Source organism: Drosophila santomea, chromosome X (genome assembly GCF_016746245.2).
Source record: "Drosophila santomea strain STO CAGO 1482 chromosome X, Prin_Dsan_1.1, whole genome shotgun sequence".
In the NCBI taxonomy this organism is placed as follows: Eukaryota; Metazoa; Arthropoda; class Insecta; order Diptera; family Drosophilidae; genus Drosophila; species Drosophila santomea.
The window spans coordinates 9,709,239-9,723,633 of NC_053021.2; the positions used below are offsets into that span (position 1 = coordinate 9,709,239).

General features: G+C 47.0%; 7 protein-coding genes and 1 long non-coding RNA gene across 9 annotated transcripts; 4 read left to right on the forward strand and 4 right to left on the reverse strand.

Annotated features, from left to right (window-relative positions):
* Positions 1 to 94: 94 nt before the first annotated feature.
* LOC120455962 lies at positions 95 to 1,154 on the forward strand. Its single transcript, XM_039642506.2, has one exon. It carries the CDS (start codon positions 117 to 119, stop codon positions 1,152 to 1,154), a length of 1,038 nt encoding a protein of 345 aa, XP_039498440.1. The 5' UTR covers positions 95 to 116.
* LOC120455963 (mitochondrial protein import protein ZIM17) lies at positions 1,144 to 1,975 on the reverse strand. Its single transcript, XM_039642507.2, has 2 exons — positions 1,656 to 1,975; positions 1,144 to 1,479 (listed from the first exon to the last, which is right to left on the reverse strand). Exons 1-2 carry the CDS (start codon positions 1,875 to 1,877, stop codon positions 1,168 to 1,170), a joined length of 534 nt encoding a protein of 177 aa, XP_039498441.1. The 5' UTR covers positions 1,878 to 1,975; the 3' UTR covers positions 1,144 to 1,167.
* Positions 1,976 to 2,226: 251 nt separating this feature from the next.
* LOC120455964 (iron-sulfur cluster assembly 1 homolog, mitochondrial) lies at positions 2,227 to 3,681 on the forward strand. Of its 2 annotated transcripts, none has more exons than XM_039642508.2 (5): positions 2,227 to 2,414; positions 2,516 to 2,569; positions 2,999 to 3,074; positions 3,140 to 3,217; positions 3,285 to 3,681. In XM_039642508.2, exons 1-5 carry the CDS (start codon positions 2,331 to 2,333, stop codon positions 3,386 to 3,388), a joined length of 396 nt encoding a protein of 131 aa, XP_039498442.1. In that variant the 5' UTR covers positions 2,227 to 2,330; the 3' UTR covers positions 3,389 to 3,681. The 2 variants fall into 2 exon arrangements, with proteins under 2 accessions (XP_039498442.1, XP_039498444.1); XM_039642510.2 differs by having other exon boundaries at positions 3,143 to 3,217.
* On the reverse strand, positions 3,671 to 5,011 carry LOC120455961 (actin-related protein 6). The gene has a single exon (XM_039642505.1). The coding sequence runs from the start codon at positions 4,931 to 4,933 to the stop codon at positions 3,734 to 3,736; it is 1,200 nt and encodes a 399-aa protein (XP_039498439.1). The 5' UTR covers positions 4,934 to 5,011; the 3' UTR covers positions 3,671 to 3,733.
* Positions 5,012 to 5,584: 573 nt separating this feature from the next.
* Positions 5,585 to 7,080, reverse strand: LOC120455145 (required for meiotic nuclear division protein 1 homolog). The gene has a single exon (XM_039641050.2). The coding sequence runs from the start codon at positions 6,925 to 6,927 to the stop codon at positions 5,665 to 5,667; it is 1,263 nt and encodes a 420-aa protein (XP_039496984.1). The 5' UTR covers positions 6,928 to 7,080; the 3' UTR covers positions 5,585 to 5,664.
* Positions 7,081 to 7,350: 270 nt separating this feature from the next.
* Positions 7,351 to 8,538, forward strand: LOC120455146 (DNL-type zinc finger protein). Its single transcript, XM_039641051.2, has one exon. It carries the CDS (start codon positions 7,538 to 7,540, stop codon positions 8,111 to 8,113), a length of 576 nt encoding a protein of 191 aa, XP_039496985.1. The 5' UTR covers positions 7,351 to 7,537; the 3' UTR covers positions 8,114 to 8,538.
* Positions 8,539 to 8,950: 412 nt separating this feature from the next.
* LOC120455147 lies at positions 8,951 to 10,825 on the forward strand. The gene is made up of 2 exons (XR_005616717.2): positions 8,951 to 8,997; positions 9,070 to 10,825. It is a non-coding gene; the product is annotated as an uncharacterized LOC120455147 (long non-coding RNA).
* On the reverse strand, positions 10,020 to 14,267 carry LOC120455144 (putative zinc finger protein 840). The gene is made up of 3 exons (XM_039641049.1): positions 13,345 to 14,267; positions 12,828 to 13,184; positions 10,020 to 12,427 (listed from the first exon to the last, which is right to left on the reverse strand). The coding sequence occupies exons 1-3, from the start codon at positions 14,077 to 14,079 to the stop codon at positions 11,234 to 11,236; spliced, it is 2,286 nt and encodes a 761-aa protein (XP_039496983.1). The 5' UTR covers positions 14,080 to 14,267; the 3' UTR covers positions 10,020 to 11,233.
* Positions 14,268 to 14,395: the final 128 nt, after the last annotated feature.

Consider the following 14,395-nt stretch of genomic DNA (forward strand, 5'->3'; position numbering starts at 1 on the left):
GTCGCTTTTGTATTTTAAATTCGATACTATCGCAACGGTCAGCGAAAGATCGATATCTCATGCACCGATCAATATTATCGATTATGACATCGAATTTTCGGACAGCTGAATTCCGTATGGATTTGTTTATCCAAAAAGAACTGACTTTGTCCACCAGCACGGTGCTTGAAGATGTGGAGCCGCATTGTTTCAAGCTACTCACCTGGCTGCACGCTTGCCAGGAGGAGATGCACTCCGAGCACCGTCATCTGCGATTGAACCAATCCGTTGTGGAATCCCTGCTAAAGGCTCACCTGTACCTGTTCGAGTGCTATGATCGCTTCGGGGAATCACTGGCCGAACGCTGCGATTCCCGGGGCTTCTTCGCTGGCTGCGCCACATTGGAGGACCGACGGAAGTGCATCCGTGAGCTGTGCACCACCATTGTGAACACACGAAAAGGAGAAGCTCATGCGCCACTGCTCTACCTTTCGCATCGGACGTTCGCTGAGATTCAGCCTGCGTGGAGTGGGATCACAGATCTGGAATGGTCGGAAATACGCCAATCGGATGCACTCTCTTCCAGCGATTTTATCAATCCCGATGTTCAACAGATGCGGCGGCTGGTCAAGCGGATTGGCCGCTTGTCGAGCGTTGAGGACATGCAGACCGCTCTAAAGCGCTCCATGCAGCTGATTGGATACCAGGTGTGGCTGCAGCTTTTTAGAGAGTCAAAGGACAGTGACATCCACAACGACTGCAAACTTATGCGCAACATGATCTGCGACACTCTGAAAGAGGGCGGATCTACGGCTTGCACCGGCTTCCTGCACAATATCTTTCTGTTCGTATCGCAACCCGCCAATGACATGAGATTCTGGGCCAGTATGGAGCATGCACGTCTGGCTGGCAGCTTGATCGCCTACCTAATCGACCATTGGAATCGCCACCTGCCCTACTTGGACATGGATGAGATGCAATTGACCTCCGATGCTCCCATCACTGCTGTCGCAGAGCTGGCCGTGAACGAGGCCACATTTATAACCCACCTAATGCTTGCCACCGGTTCCATATGTCGACGGCAGTTCGCCCAGCAGCTGCGCGCCCAGCTGCCTCTTAATTTGTGGATACATTTGCTGGAGCTGCTAAATAAAGTGGCATTCGTTTTCAGTTAACTACACTACGATTTTAATCATGTTTCGGCAGGAACTCGCAGTTGCCATCGGTCAGGCGAACTACCTTCTCGCCCTTCTCGGCCAGGATCTCCTCGATGTTGCGCTTGCCTTCCAGATCTGTGAACCAGTTCAGATTGTCAGCGATCAGGTGGTGACTGGAGCAGCCCTCGCAGGTCACGATGACAACGCCGCGTTGGTATGCCAGCTTCGAAATGGTCTTCATGTTTCGCGTCTGGCACACCTTGCAGGTGTAGATTAGCTGCATCTTGCCCTCCAGTTTTGCCAGGGGAATGCTGTTCGTGGCCACCGTCTTGTCCGCATCGTCCTGGAAGCAAGGAAAGTTCATTTTATTTAGGTTTTGTTTGTTATTTATAACTTTTAATTAATACATATGATTTATATTTTTTTTTAATTACACATGTAAATAACAAATATTTTGACATAACATTTTAATACCAATTGGTTGGTTTATTTATATTTACAATTTATTTTCAAACTTACCACTCGTGTACTGCAGTGTAAACTACGGCAAATGCACGTGTAGTTGTTGCTGTTTTTGCTGCTGCTGAAAACAGCTGTTTGTGTTTTGGTTGCAAAGTGGTGCGCTTGCAACTGCAATTGTGGGATGTCTAAAGCTTGCATTTGTGTTTTTCGGGAACTGGCGAATAGGGTGCTCCTTGTCACGCCGGCGCTGATTTTATACAATTGTCTTAGGGCGGACATATTCTTTATTTTATTGATATTATTTAACTCGGTCGAATTGTGTGAAATACACTCGAACTTAGAGATGGCCCTTTTCTCATTCCAAAGTTAGTCGCTGGTCACGATGTTGTACAGATACTTAAGCAGTCACTGGTGGAGAATTATTAGTGCTTAAACAATTGCTGTAACTCAAGGATATTTTACAAAATTGGAAAACAAACATTCCACTGTGACTTATTAAGTTATTGAATAGTCCACCTGGACTCTGGGACTTACAAAGAACTTCTTCTTTAAATACGTAGTCACGGTTTTCACGCTAGCCCGTGACTCTGCCAATCGATGACATCTGTTGATGCCATCTCACGTGATACTATCGACAGTACTATCGCCCATCTGGTAGTAAGCACTCATATTTTCGAATTTTTTTGTGTGGAAATTCTCGACGAAAACAAATTATATAAAGCGCAGGAAGCGATGGCGACACGTGTGGTGGCAACGGCTACAGTGCGGGCGGTCAAGGGCCGCAAGTTAATCCCGACGCGGGCTGCTCTGACCCTGGTAAGGAAATCGAAGGCTGGTGAAATCGGCGCGTGCTGCTGCTGATGAAGTAACAGTCCCCCTTCGATCTGACGATTCTGATCTCCCCTAATCCTTTCCAGACTCCAGCGGCAGTGCTGCGCATCAAGACGCTTCTGCAGGACAAACCGGACATGGTGAGTGACTGCTGACAAGTTGTCCTGGAACCATGGTTACATTTCAGTGGGCATTCTATGGCCTTATCATAAGATCGTCTACCACGCTCCAGTTCCTTAGTATTGCCCAAAGTCTTAGCCATAAATATAAGCCTTTGTTCTGTCTTTGTCCGTTAATCTATGTATCTAGATTCCCAAAATGTTGACCCCCTCGCAGACAAAATGAACTTTATGGCCGGGGATATGCTTATTTTTCTCAGTTTTAAGTGAACAAAAGGTTTAGTATCAGTATTTTTATCTTGTTATTTAAGATTTACTATTTGAAAGAAGGCTAACGCGTTTTTTTGTTTTGGTCTATTATCAAGTATGGCGTAAATAAAATATTTAAGGGTAAATGATCATATTTGCGCATATATAATGGGCAAAAATTCGATGTTGTTTCTGTCACAGGTTGGTCTAAAAGTGGGTGTACGGCAGCGAGGATGCAATGGCCTCTCCTACACGCTGGACTATGCCAGCCAAAAAGGTAAGCCACACTGGACAGAATCGGTGGAGATCTAATGCTCATCTTTCTTTGTTTATGTTTGCCAGCAGACAAGTTGGACGAGGAGGTGGTTCAGGATGGCGTTAAGGTGTTCATTGACAAGAAAGCGCAGTTATCGCTACTGGGTAAGCTCATTCCAGATACGCAATGCATTGGATAACCCAGCTAATACAGTTTATAATCCACTTTAAGGCACCGAAATGGACTTTGTGGAATCGAAGCTGTCCAGCGAGTTCGTGTTTAACAATCCGAACATTAAGGGCACATGCGGCTGCGGCGAATCATTCAGCATGTAAACCGATGGAGATCCGGAGGAGATCCGCCGGCACCCGCCTCGCAGACAGACCTAAATTAACCAAGTTAAATGCAGTACGCGGCCTGACCTTGTATCTCATTTCTTTGTTGGCAAAAGCACCGCATCCTTTGTAAATTTTACTTCGCAAACGAATTCTAAATGTTAAGTTGTGTTCTATAGTTAAATTTTAGTTGTAGCGCTAGGTAAGTGACCCACCCGCTTCCTGGCCTCAGGCTGGCAGTTTGTCCTCTTTAGCCTTAGTTCAATATATAGACAAGGAATGTTCTAGAAAAACCGCTTTCGAATCAAGTTTATTGTGTACGAAAAAAAGACTTAGACTACGTCCTTATTGCCGCTGATTAATGCCCTGGAAACCGTACTCGTCGTAGTCGTCGTGCGTGTAGACAAACTCGTCAAAGTTTGGGCTGGTTGCCACCTCCTTGCCGCCGTACCAAGCGTACCGTACCGGATCCTCGGGGCAGATGAGCGACACCTCCAGATCGTCGGGCACTAGAGCGCGCAAATCCTGCTTGAGGCGCGGCAGAAATCCGGGAAACTGGGCACTGCCGCCCACAATCAGGATGTTGAGCAGGAGTTCACGGTGCGCCTCCCAGGGGCAAGCCTTCAAGCAATCGGCTACCGCCTCCGGAATGCCCACCTGCTGCACACCAATATCCGAGGGATTGAAAAGCAATTCGGGCACGGTGAAGCGTTCGTTGCAGAGCGGCACCATTTGCTGCTGCTCCTCATCCTCGCGCGGTTTGCCGGGAATACGGACATAGCCCCGTTTGACAGTGGTGAAGTCCGGAAGGACATAATCCACGGTGATTTCGCGGCGCTTCTCCTCCGAATAATGCACCTGCATCGCCTGCTTGAAGTCCTCCGCCACAAAGCAGACATCCTCCTTAATCTGATTAACCACATGACTCTCGTCCATAACGTTAAGGTGACGATAGGAGATCAGCTCCTTCAGGTGGTTGGTCAGCGCCTTGCCGCCCATGTCGATGCGTCGTATGCCCTCGAGAACCCGCCTTCCCAGCACAAAGGGAACAATGTGGGTAAAACTGTAGCCGACATCGATGATGATGCAGTTGAGCGACTGCATTGTGGTGCGCTCCTCGCTGTCAGCGACATAGTTAAAGGCAGCCAGATCGGCAGCAGTGGTCTTGTATACACCGGCCACCCGGTACTCCTCAAAAAGCATCTCCAGCATCGCCTCCTGGACGCTCTGGAAGTTCATCTGAGGCTCGGTGATGACAATATTGCGGTTTTCCAGCGTACAACCGATACCGTCCTTGCTGAAGATGTAGTCCCACACCGTCTTCTGTGTATCCCAGTTGAGGAGGTAGCCGCGCTGGAACGCCAAGATGTAATAGAGCGCCGATGTGTCCCGGCATTCATCTATCTGATTGCCCACAAAAGCGCGCCGCCGCTCGCTCTTCGCTTTCATGATGCAGTTGGGCACCACCTGCGGCTCGTCCTGATTGGCCAGGCCAACTTTGGCCGTGTGCGCCCCGTTGTCCAACACCACCACAGCGTTGGCCATCCTTTCCGTAGTTCTCGTTGTTGATCTATAGCATTTTTCCGGAAGACAACAAACGAATTTTTGTCTGCTTTAGTGTTGTCGATTGTTCTAGCCATTTTTTTTTATCGAATCTAGCGATATTTATTTTAAGTTCGGTAGTTTTGGTATTTTCTACAGTCAATAAAAATTAAATAACCCAATTTTTAAAGTTTGGTATTTTATGTATATACTAAATACTAAATAATACTAAAAAAATATGTGCCCTTCTCTGCGCTTCTCAAAAGTTGTACTTAACCAAACGACTTTTTCAACGTGTAGTTTTAAAATACCAAGTGTAAGTAAAGTATTTTGTGATAGCAAAAGTGGTCAATAATGTGGTTTCCACCAAGTGTAAGTGCCTGAGCTAGCTGGCAGCTATGACGTGGCTTAAAAAGTTGGACAAATGGAGAGAGGTCTAACTTTCGGACTTTTGGCTGTGACTACTGCGTCGGGGGAAATGGTAATATGGTATTATTTTTGTTTTAAGATACGGTCACACTGGATATAAAAGAATACATAACTATTAAGTAAAATGTAAACATGGACATTGTAATGTAAAAAATATAAACTATTTCTTGTGGCTGCTGTTATAAATGATCAAAATGAATAAAAAGTATATTGCTATATCGTAACTTTGTTTTTTGGAACGCTAACAATTATATATTTCGGCAAAATACAAATATAGTACAAAAACTGTTGACTAAGCCTACTTGCTATTTGGGAATTGAGGCGGCAGGTGCCGCCAGTGGCACGACTTCTAGCTTGTGCGGATCGCTGTGATCGCTGACGAAGTGCAGCACTTCAAAGCCCACCTCCACCATGATCAGGATTATGATCATCCACTCCAGTCGAATGTGATGGGCATCGTTCAAGTTGTGGGACACCAGCTCGGCCAGTTCCACGCAGTGATTGATCTTCTCGTTCATTACCTTGGTGCGCCGTGAAATGCTAAAGTAGGAGCACACCTGCAGGTACAGCGCCTCCAGTTCCTCGCGGTCCCAGTAGAAATCGGGGGCATCCAGCAGATCCGACGACAGATTGATCACATGACGAAGGGCAAACAGTTCGCCGGTTTTTCGCAGCATGGCCGCCCGAGAGATTCTTAGTCGGCGACCACGCTTTAGATCCTCGGTGAGATGCTCAATGGAGTCTATATAGCGGTCTAGCGTGGCTTCCCACATGCCCAGCTTTATCGACTGCGCCATCGCATTGGAGAAGGTGTACTTGTACAGGAAGCTATCCGTATCGGCGGTGACAAAGAACTTGCCATTCTGAAAGAATGCCCGAGACGTGACATTGAAGTCGCTGCTCTCCGCCACCAGATCGCCCTCCACGTCCACCGCCGTCGATGGGATATAGGTGTACGGCATCACCTCGCTCTCCCCGTGAACCAGGGCACTCACATACGATTCTCTTTCGAAGGCGCGCAGGAAACTAAGCACATTGTTCGTCTCGATGTCGCTGCAGTTCCAAAAGACAACCGAGCCCTCGCGAAAGAAAAATATCTCACGCGGCTGCTGACCCGTCGGATATTTGGCCGCCACAAAGAGCACATTCTGTTCCACGTCCAGATTGTCTGTGGAGAAGAAACGCTTTGTCTCGTACAGGTTCTGTTCGCGGAGGGCTATCTGCAGATCCTCCAGATTGTACTCCTCGGCTGTCGTATAACCACGGGTGTTGAGAAAACCCAAAGCAGACAGTTCATCGATGGCCAAGCGCTTCTTTCGAATAATCCTGGTGCGAATGGGCGATAGAATAGACTCCAGGCGCTCCTCAGCTAGAGGCAATGGTTTAACCCGCGGCTGCGTTTGGGTTCTGGGTGCAGAAGCTGCTTGCGCTGGCGCCGCAGCCGATGAGGTGGCTTCACTGGCTACCCATCGGCGCCGGCTCATCATCCACTGCGTCTGCAGCTGCTGGCGCGGAATTCGAAGTCCTCCCAGGACCATCTGCCCGAATCTCAGGCGTGCAAAGTTCATGGCGTTTCAGTTATTCTCCAGCAACAATTAGTGGCCCATGTCTGGGAGATGAGATCGGTTTGGTAACGTATCGTATCTGGTGGCTATATAATATAGTAGCCGGCTTCCGATAGTCTTTTGTTTTGATTATCGAATTCGATAGGCACACAGTGAGGAACTATTTTCCCAGCCGTTAGCTTTTTGTAAGATATGAATTTCCATGATTGCTTGGTATTTATAGAACCACTTTTGCTAGCTGATATGCTGTTATTTGTTTTTTAAGCATCAAGAATGGATACGAGTCTTCATGACACAACAAATATATTAAAATTCTTCCAGTAACTACGAAATACATCAGACCTGGCTACAAAATAGCTAAAGTGTGGGAACTTTATTTTGGTGGTAAAAAGCTATGTTTTCCAGCCAAGCGCCTGAACTGTTGCGATAACGATAGACACCAGCTGTTTTCCTTGCTCCCACTTAACCATTTTCTTCCCCGTTTGGGGCAAAACAAAACGCAGTAACTACTCAACATTCAGCACGTGCGGCGCCAGAACTCAGGACGCACTGCAGCGGGGAAAAAGAGCAGGAAGCAAAGCGGATGTGCAACACCGCATGATAGCAACGTAAAATGAACGCATTGCGCAACATCTTCACATCGCGAACGCTCAACTATTTGCGACAGAATGGACAAAACGCTATACTCAACGCCACCCAACAGCAGCAGGCGGTGGACGCCGTTCCGCTAACTACCGATGCCGACACGCTGCTAAAAGCGTCGCGTCCAGCACCTCTTTCCATACCGCGCTCCATACTCGATGCGTGCCATTTCACGGCGAAACAATTTGACCTGGGACGCACTTCTTCCGGGAACCAGACGAATGGCTCTCTGTCACCGACGACACTGAAGCGCTTCGGACGCATGCAACGCCGCATGGAGCTAGTGTACCGCTGCAAGCTGTGCAACACCCGCAACACGAAGACCATCAGCGAGGAGGCCTACTATAGCGGCGTGGTGATCCTTCAGTGCGACGGCTGTGCCGTCGACCATTTGATCAAGGACAATCTGGGACTGTTCACCGGCAGTGATGGCGATAGCAGCATTAGCTCTGGAATCAGTACCAGCAAGAATATCGACCAGGTGCTGGCCGACCGGCATGCCCGCGTCCGCGTGATCAAGGTGAACGAGCGCGGCGAGCTGATTTAGGAACTCTAGTCAAAGGGCATCAGTACAGGAGAGAACCTGGTGCCGTCAACCTGCGAATCGTGTCTGAGGAGGACACACTCGACACGGGGTGGCACATTGAACCCAAGCACCCAAGTACCCAACTGCAAACCGGAATCCCACATTCTGTTTCCGAGCTCAGCTGGCTGTATATAATAATTGTACTGTAATTGTTGATTGTTTCGGGCCGTGAGTAATGCCTACAAAGTGATTAAAGGAACGCTCAGTTCAATATCTAAAAACATATTTGTATATGGCTAAATCTGTTATTCCGCTGAAGACTATCTAATCAGGGTACACAGAAAGCAAAATGTCAAAAATTGTTGATATGAACTCGAAATGTTTAAGTTTAAATGAATGTATAGCTGCAATGATCAAGTTTGTTAATATACGCTGTGCCTATTTTATATTGACCTGGTTTTCTTTCTGTGTACGCATATGTATATGCTAGACGCTGATTAATGTGACTATCCAAAACGCAAAATTCCGCCCCGTCGAAAGTGGACGTATCTGGAGAGCCCTAGAAACCGGTAGAAGTCGAGGGGCTCGGTGGCCGCTTGCTAATTGATCGAATCGATCAAAACACAGCCGGGGTGCTAATCATCGCAACAATAAAAAATTGGCATGCCGCCGATTTGCCGACGCAATGGTGAAATGTGCCGGGTGGGTATAGATACGGCTTTGGCGCTAGACACTAATGCATAACATATATAAGTATGGCGAACACGCCCCTGTCGAGTGATCGTTTCTACGTCTTAAGGGGCCGAATCCCAATGAGATATGCCCCCAAATGAACTAACAACAACTAACAACTAACTAACGTGGACGGGTTGTAAAAAGCCCACGGAGTCTTTAGTGAACGCCAGGTAGTCCTACCAATTATCAATTTAATTTTTTGACAACTAAATGAGCCTTCTAATGCGTCATAATTAATATAGGATCTAATGCAGTTTACTTATAATTATTTTGAAACCGCCAAGCTGATTGATACAGTGTCATATAGGCATACATATAATTCGAATCCCCAACTAAGCATGACACTGCGCATTTTGTGACGTCAAGACAATTCAAAATACATATATTATTTAGAGTAAACAAATAAGTGGCATCGCGTCTAGCTCCCTCGCTATAGAATCTTCCCAGACGCGCGACAACAGGTGTAAAGATACAGATACATCGGTTATCTTTGGAGGCAAATGGATCTGGGAATGTAATTTAAAAATAAGATTTATTGGATGGTTAAAGAGAGTAATGCCCGCCCTTTAATAAAACTATGGGGGTTTGTTTTTTTAAATTATTTAAACCTATTTATTCGAGAATACTTCGAATACGCGTGTGTATATATTGTATGGTACTAAAATCTCATTTGATATTACTAGGATAAATAAAATTGTGATTTGCTTCTGTTGTCTCTTAGTTAATTTACACAGTTTAGAAGACGCTTCTTACGTTTTAAAATATTCATTACGATACTACTTTGTTTAAATATTTCGTTCTTTTTCGGATGAGTTTCTTTTTGCTTGTTTTGTAGGTTGCGTCGTGTGTTTTTGTTTTCCGTCTGATTCTCCTGGAAGCGCACTTTTGTTACGATTCTTGTGATTATTAATCTCGCTCTGGCTCTAAATTGTTTTGTATTTTCGTCTCACTTTTGTTAACTATTTCACAATTTGTTTGAATGCTCGCCCAAATCCAAAGGAAGCCGACGGACCTTGATAAGCGGTCTTGGATTTTGCTTAAGTTTAATTTCGCATTAATGAGTTAGCTGCCGAGCCGGATGCTCTGCGAAATTGTGCTAAATGAACTTAGGCTTAAATGAAGCTTTCCCCAACTGGGCCCTGGGTTCTTGTTTCCGTATGCTATATTGCCATGGCTATAGCTACGTGTCGTATGCTGTTATAGTTAATCGGCCTGCTCGAGTTATATATTTACAGATAGGATTACATGGATGTACGATAGGTTAAAGTTACGATTACAGGACGAAGTCGCGCGATATTTTCGAGAACCTAACTCGCCTCGAAGTGTATTACAGATTCAGTCGTTCGCGAACAGTGCGTTTCGTGGCCATTAGGCAATTACAATGTCAATGGCCACGCACCGTGCAGTTATTATGTTTGTGGGTGTATTTCGCATTGAGTGGCTTAAACATAGGTGCTTGTTAGATGCTTAGTAACTTAGTTAATTGCTGTTAATTATCGGCTTAAGTTGCTGGGCTTTCCGGTTCGGTCTATCAGTTTGATGGCAATTGGCTGCTGCAGTTGTAGTTCTTGCGTATAAATATATAATTAGTACATAGAATACTTTATGAAATACTTAGTTCTGGAATGCTTCTACTCGCTCACATCGATTTTCGTGGGACGGGGAGGAATGTATACAATTCTTACATGAATAATCAGATTGTAATGCTGTCTGTGTCTGGGGAGAAGAACTCGAAATTGGCACTGAAATGTTAAGCATTTGTTATTAATTATAAGTACCTCTCTACCCCTCTCTTTCTGGCCCTTCCTATCTCTTTCTCTGTCTATTTAAACTTACTCACAAATCATTGGGAAGTCGAAGGAAGTGTTTGACAATTTGCTTAGAACTAATGTTGCATTCATGGGCGTTGTTAAATACTTTTTGCGTTTAAGTACGACTACAGGTAAGTGGATTCGAATAGAATTCAATTAAATTAAGGTTAGCGTCGTTAATTAATATCTAAAACAAAATAATACATGAGACCCTGTTCGCGGTTTCGATTCAGACAAAATTAGAGTTACAAATATGATATTTGTAAGATTGCTGCATTACTCATTTGACAGTGAAATAGTTTCGGTTTCTGCGCGAAAACTGTGTCATTTCAGTTAGCTGACAGTGCTTTTCAACTGAATCAAATTGCAAATAGGACTGAACATCGTGGAGTCTAAAACTAAGATTAGGAAAGCTAACTAAGCAGCCTAAGTTGCTGGCAATTTAAAGACGTTACAGTTGCAGTTACAGTTTCAATTTCAGTTACATGTTAAACTATTTGACATAGCGACCACGCCCACGGCCACGTCCGCGCCCCCTACCGCGGCTCTTGGCCTTGGTGCAGTCCTTGTCCTTGTCCCTCTCCCAATCCCTATCTCACAGACTGCTACGCCCCGAACGCCCAACAGCGCCGACGGCACCATTGGGTCGATTGTGGCGACGCTTGTGCAGATAGAGGCCGGCCGCCTGGGCGAACGCCGATCCGCATATCTGGCAGACGTAGCGCTTGATTTTGTCGTGGATCTGCTTGTGGTTCTGCAGATTCTTTGTCGACTTGAATGTCTTGCCGCAAATATCGCACTTAAACTCCTCGTTGCTGTAGTGCTGCTTCAGGTGCTCGAACAGGCTGTTGCGCGCCACAAACGATTTATTGCACTGCGGATAGTCGCATTTATAGCACCGCTCCCGCTCATCCTGGTGGACAATTCGATGCGCATTGAGGTGGCCCGGCGTGGCGAAACTGCGGCGGCACACATCGCATCCATACGGCTTGGCAATGTCACTGCCTCCTCCACCACCTCCGCCCATTTGATCATCATCGTCGACCACGTCATCGGCTGTTTTAGCAGCGTGCGTCCTTCTTCGACGGCTGCCGCTGCCTCTGGATTCCTCGCCCTCAACTCCGATCTCGTCATCTCCTATACCGCCTTCCATGATGCTGTGATTCAGCGCCAGCGAGGGCAGGAACAGCTCCTCGTTGTGGCGCCGCAGGTGCTCATCGTAGTTGGCCTTCTCCCGGAAGCTGGCCGTGCACAATTCGCAGTTGAACTTAATGTCGGTTACGCCACCCAAATGCAGCTGCTTGTGGCTGTCGAACTCCTCGGCATTGTGGAACTGTATGCTACAGATATTGCAATAGTAACCGCCACCCAAACTGGGCTGGTGGGTGAGCATGTGGAGGTCCAGTTCCCTGAGTGTTTGCACTATTTCCGGACAGTGTGCGCACTTGAACGGCGGAATGTCGTCGTCCATAAAGTGCATTTGATCGTAATACAGATAATTCGCAATGAATTTCTTGCCCAGCCGCTCGCTATTAAGACGTTCCATCTTCTGCTTTGAGTAGTCGAATCGCAGCTGCGAAATGCGCTTCGAGATCTGGATGGTGGTCACATCGATTAGCTGCTGCAGTTCAATGGCCATCTGGTGGAGTCCCTCGCCGCGTCGCTCCTTGCTGCGGTAATCGGGATCGAAGCGGTTGTAAAAGCACTGGTACCGCTTCACCATGCTCAGCAGCTTGGCAGTTGACGTATCGTTCCAAATGGCCGAGAAGCGGCGGCGATATGAGGTTTCCTGTCGGAAGGAGGAGAGTTATTGATTGGCATTTGGATATCGCCCACAAAACTACCAATTTCTCATGCACTGAACAACTCTGATTAGGCATTTATGAGTTGCATTGTGAGGTGGGTAGAGAAGATTCTATTACTGCGCATATGCAGCAGAAGTTGGGTTTAAAAATTAATTAGTGGCGAAGAAAATCGGCCCTTACATTTCCAAGAATTTTAAATCGATGTTAAACTAAACGGATGATTTTGTACCCATCACCCTTACCACGACGTCAGATAAATGGATTTCTCTACTCAAGTCGCCCCCCTGTTTACGTTAATTAATCCGCTGTCTAGCTTTCGTTTCAATCCACCCCCATTTGGGAGAAGCGGACGCATAGTATCGAATTCAAGGGAGGACCACTAACCTTAACAACAGCATCGGACATCTTATCGTTGTAGCTGTATACCTCATTGAGGAAATGCAGCTCCTTGAAGTACCACAGCGTACTGATGTTGGTCTTCTCCAGGGCCATGCGATTGCACTCCCGCTTGTACACCGTCCGCAGGTTGTCCCACTTGCGGGTGATTGCATCCTTGGCCAGCGAGATGTTAAACCGGCTCTTAAACTCCAGCACAATCCAGTCGAGGAAGCGGGCACGCTTCACCCGATCCCGGAACTGTGCATTGCCGTGGTCCCACAGAAAGGGGTTGCGCTGATACGAGTGGATGAGAAACTGGATCATCTTGCGGTCCTTGATGTGCATCGTAACCTCCCGGTCGCGCTAAGGGGTGGGAAAATAACAAAATCATTACAAATAGGTATATGGAAATTAGTGAAAATTAAGGGTGAAATAAATGAAGCTTTTAAATCAAAGGATGAAAATTTGTCACAAAAAATATATATATATATATGTATGTATATAGTATGAAAATGGAGCTTACTCCCAGCAGGGACTCCTCCACCATCTCATCATAGCTGAGAAAGTCCGATTCGGGTCCAAAGCCACTGTGGTTAACGCCGTCGAATCCGGCAAAGTCCATGTACTCCCCGGAATTGTCGTCCATATAGCTGTGATCCGGATCACCGTAGTCGTCCATGGAGGAATCGCCGTCGCCGGCGATGAGAACCTCGCTAGACATGTCCCTCTGGCGCTGCTTTGTGACCTTTTTGCGCGCTCGCGTCTTCGAACTGACCACCGGCACATCGCTTTCGGGCAGTATGGCCTCGTCCTCATCCTCGCCAGCCTCGGAATCGTGTAGCCGGTGCTCGTCGTCGTCGTCGTCGTCGGCGACCACATCATCATCGCTGCAGGGCAGATCCTGGAGTTCCTGCTTGATGACCATTTGGGGCTCCAGCAGCGCCGTGTCCGCGTCCGTTAGGTCTTCAATCTCATGGAAGTTGAGCAGATCCCCATTGCGACCGGACAGGGACATGGGCTCGCCAAGATTGAAGGAGTGACGGGAGGCGGCGGCGGTATTCGCCACAGACTGGTCGCCCAGGTGAACTGTCTGCATGTGGCCGATGAAGGAGTCGAAGTAGAGGAACTTCTCGCTGCAGAAGATGCATCGCAGGGCGAAGTACTGGAAGTCCTCTGTGGCCGTCACCATTCCGCAATCCTTGGTGCAGTGACGGAAAATCTCCTCGTCGTTGGTACGTGGATACGCCAGGACACTCATCGCGCCGCCTGCGGATCCTCGTCCTGTCCGGTTAACGATCGGAATTCAATTGGGGCTCTCGGTAAGCTACGCTGCGGTCGGCGCACTCGAATATCGTGCTTTATTTTGACTTTATTTTATCCCGATTTGGCCAATAAAAAAAAAACTTTTTAGTGTTGGGGTTTGGGCGCACGGTTGCATTTCATTTTCTAATCGGAATCGGTGGTAGCTCACCTGCCGATTAAATTGTGCGCTTTATTTTGATGTGATTTAGCGGGAAAATAGCCATTTCTAGCGGGAAATTTATACACATTTTTTAAAATGCCATTTTGTATGT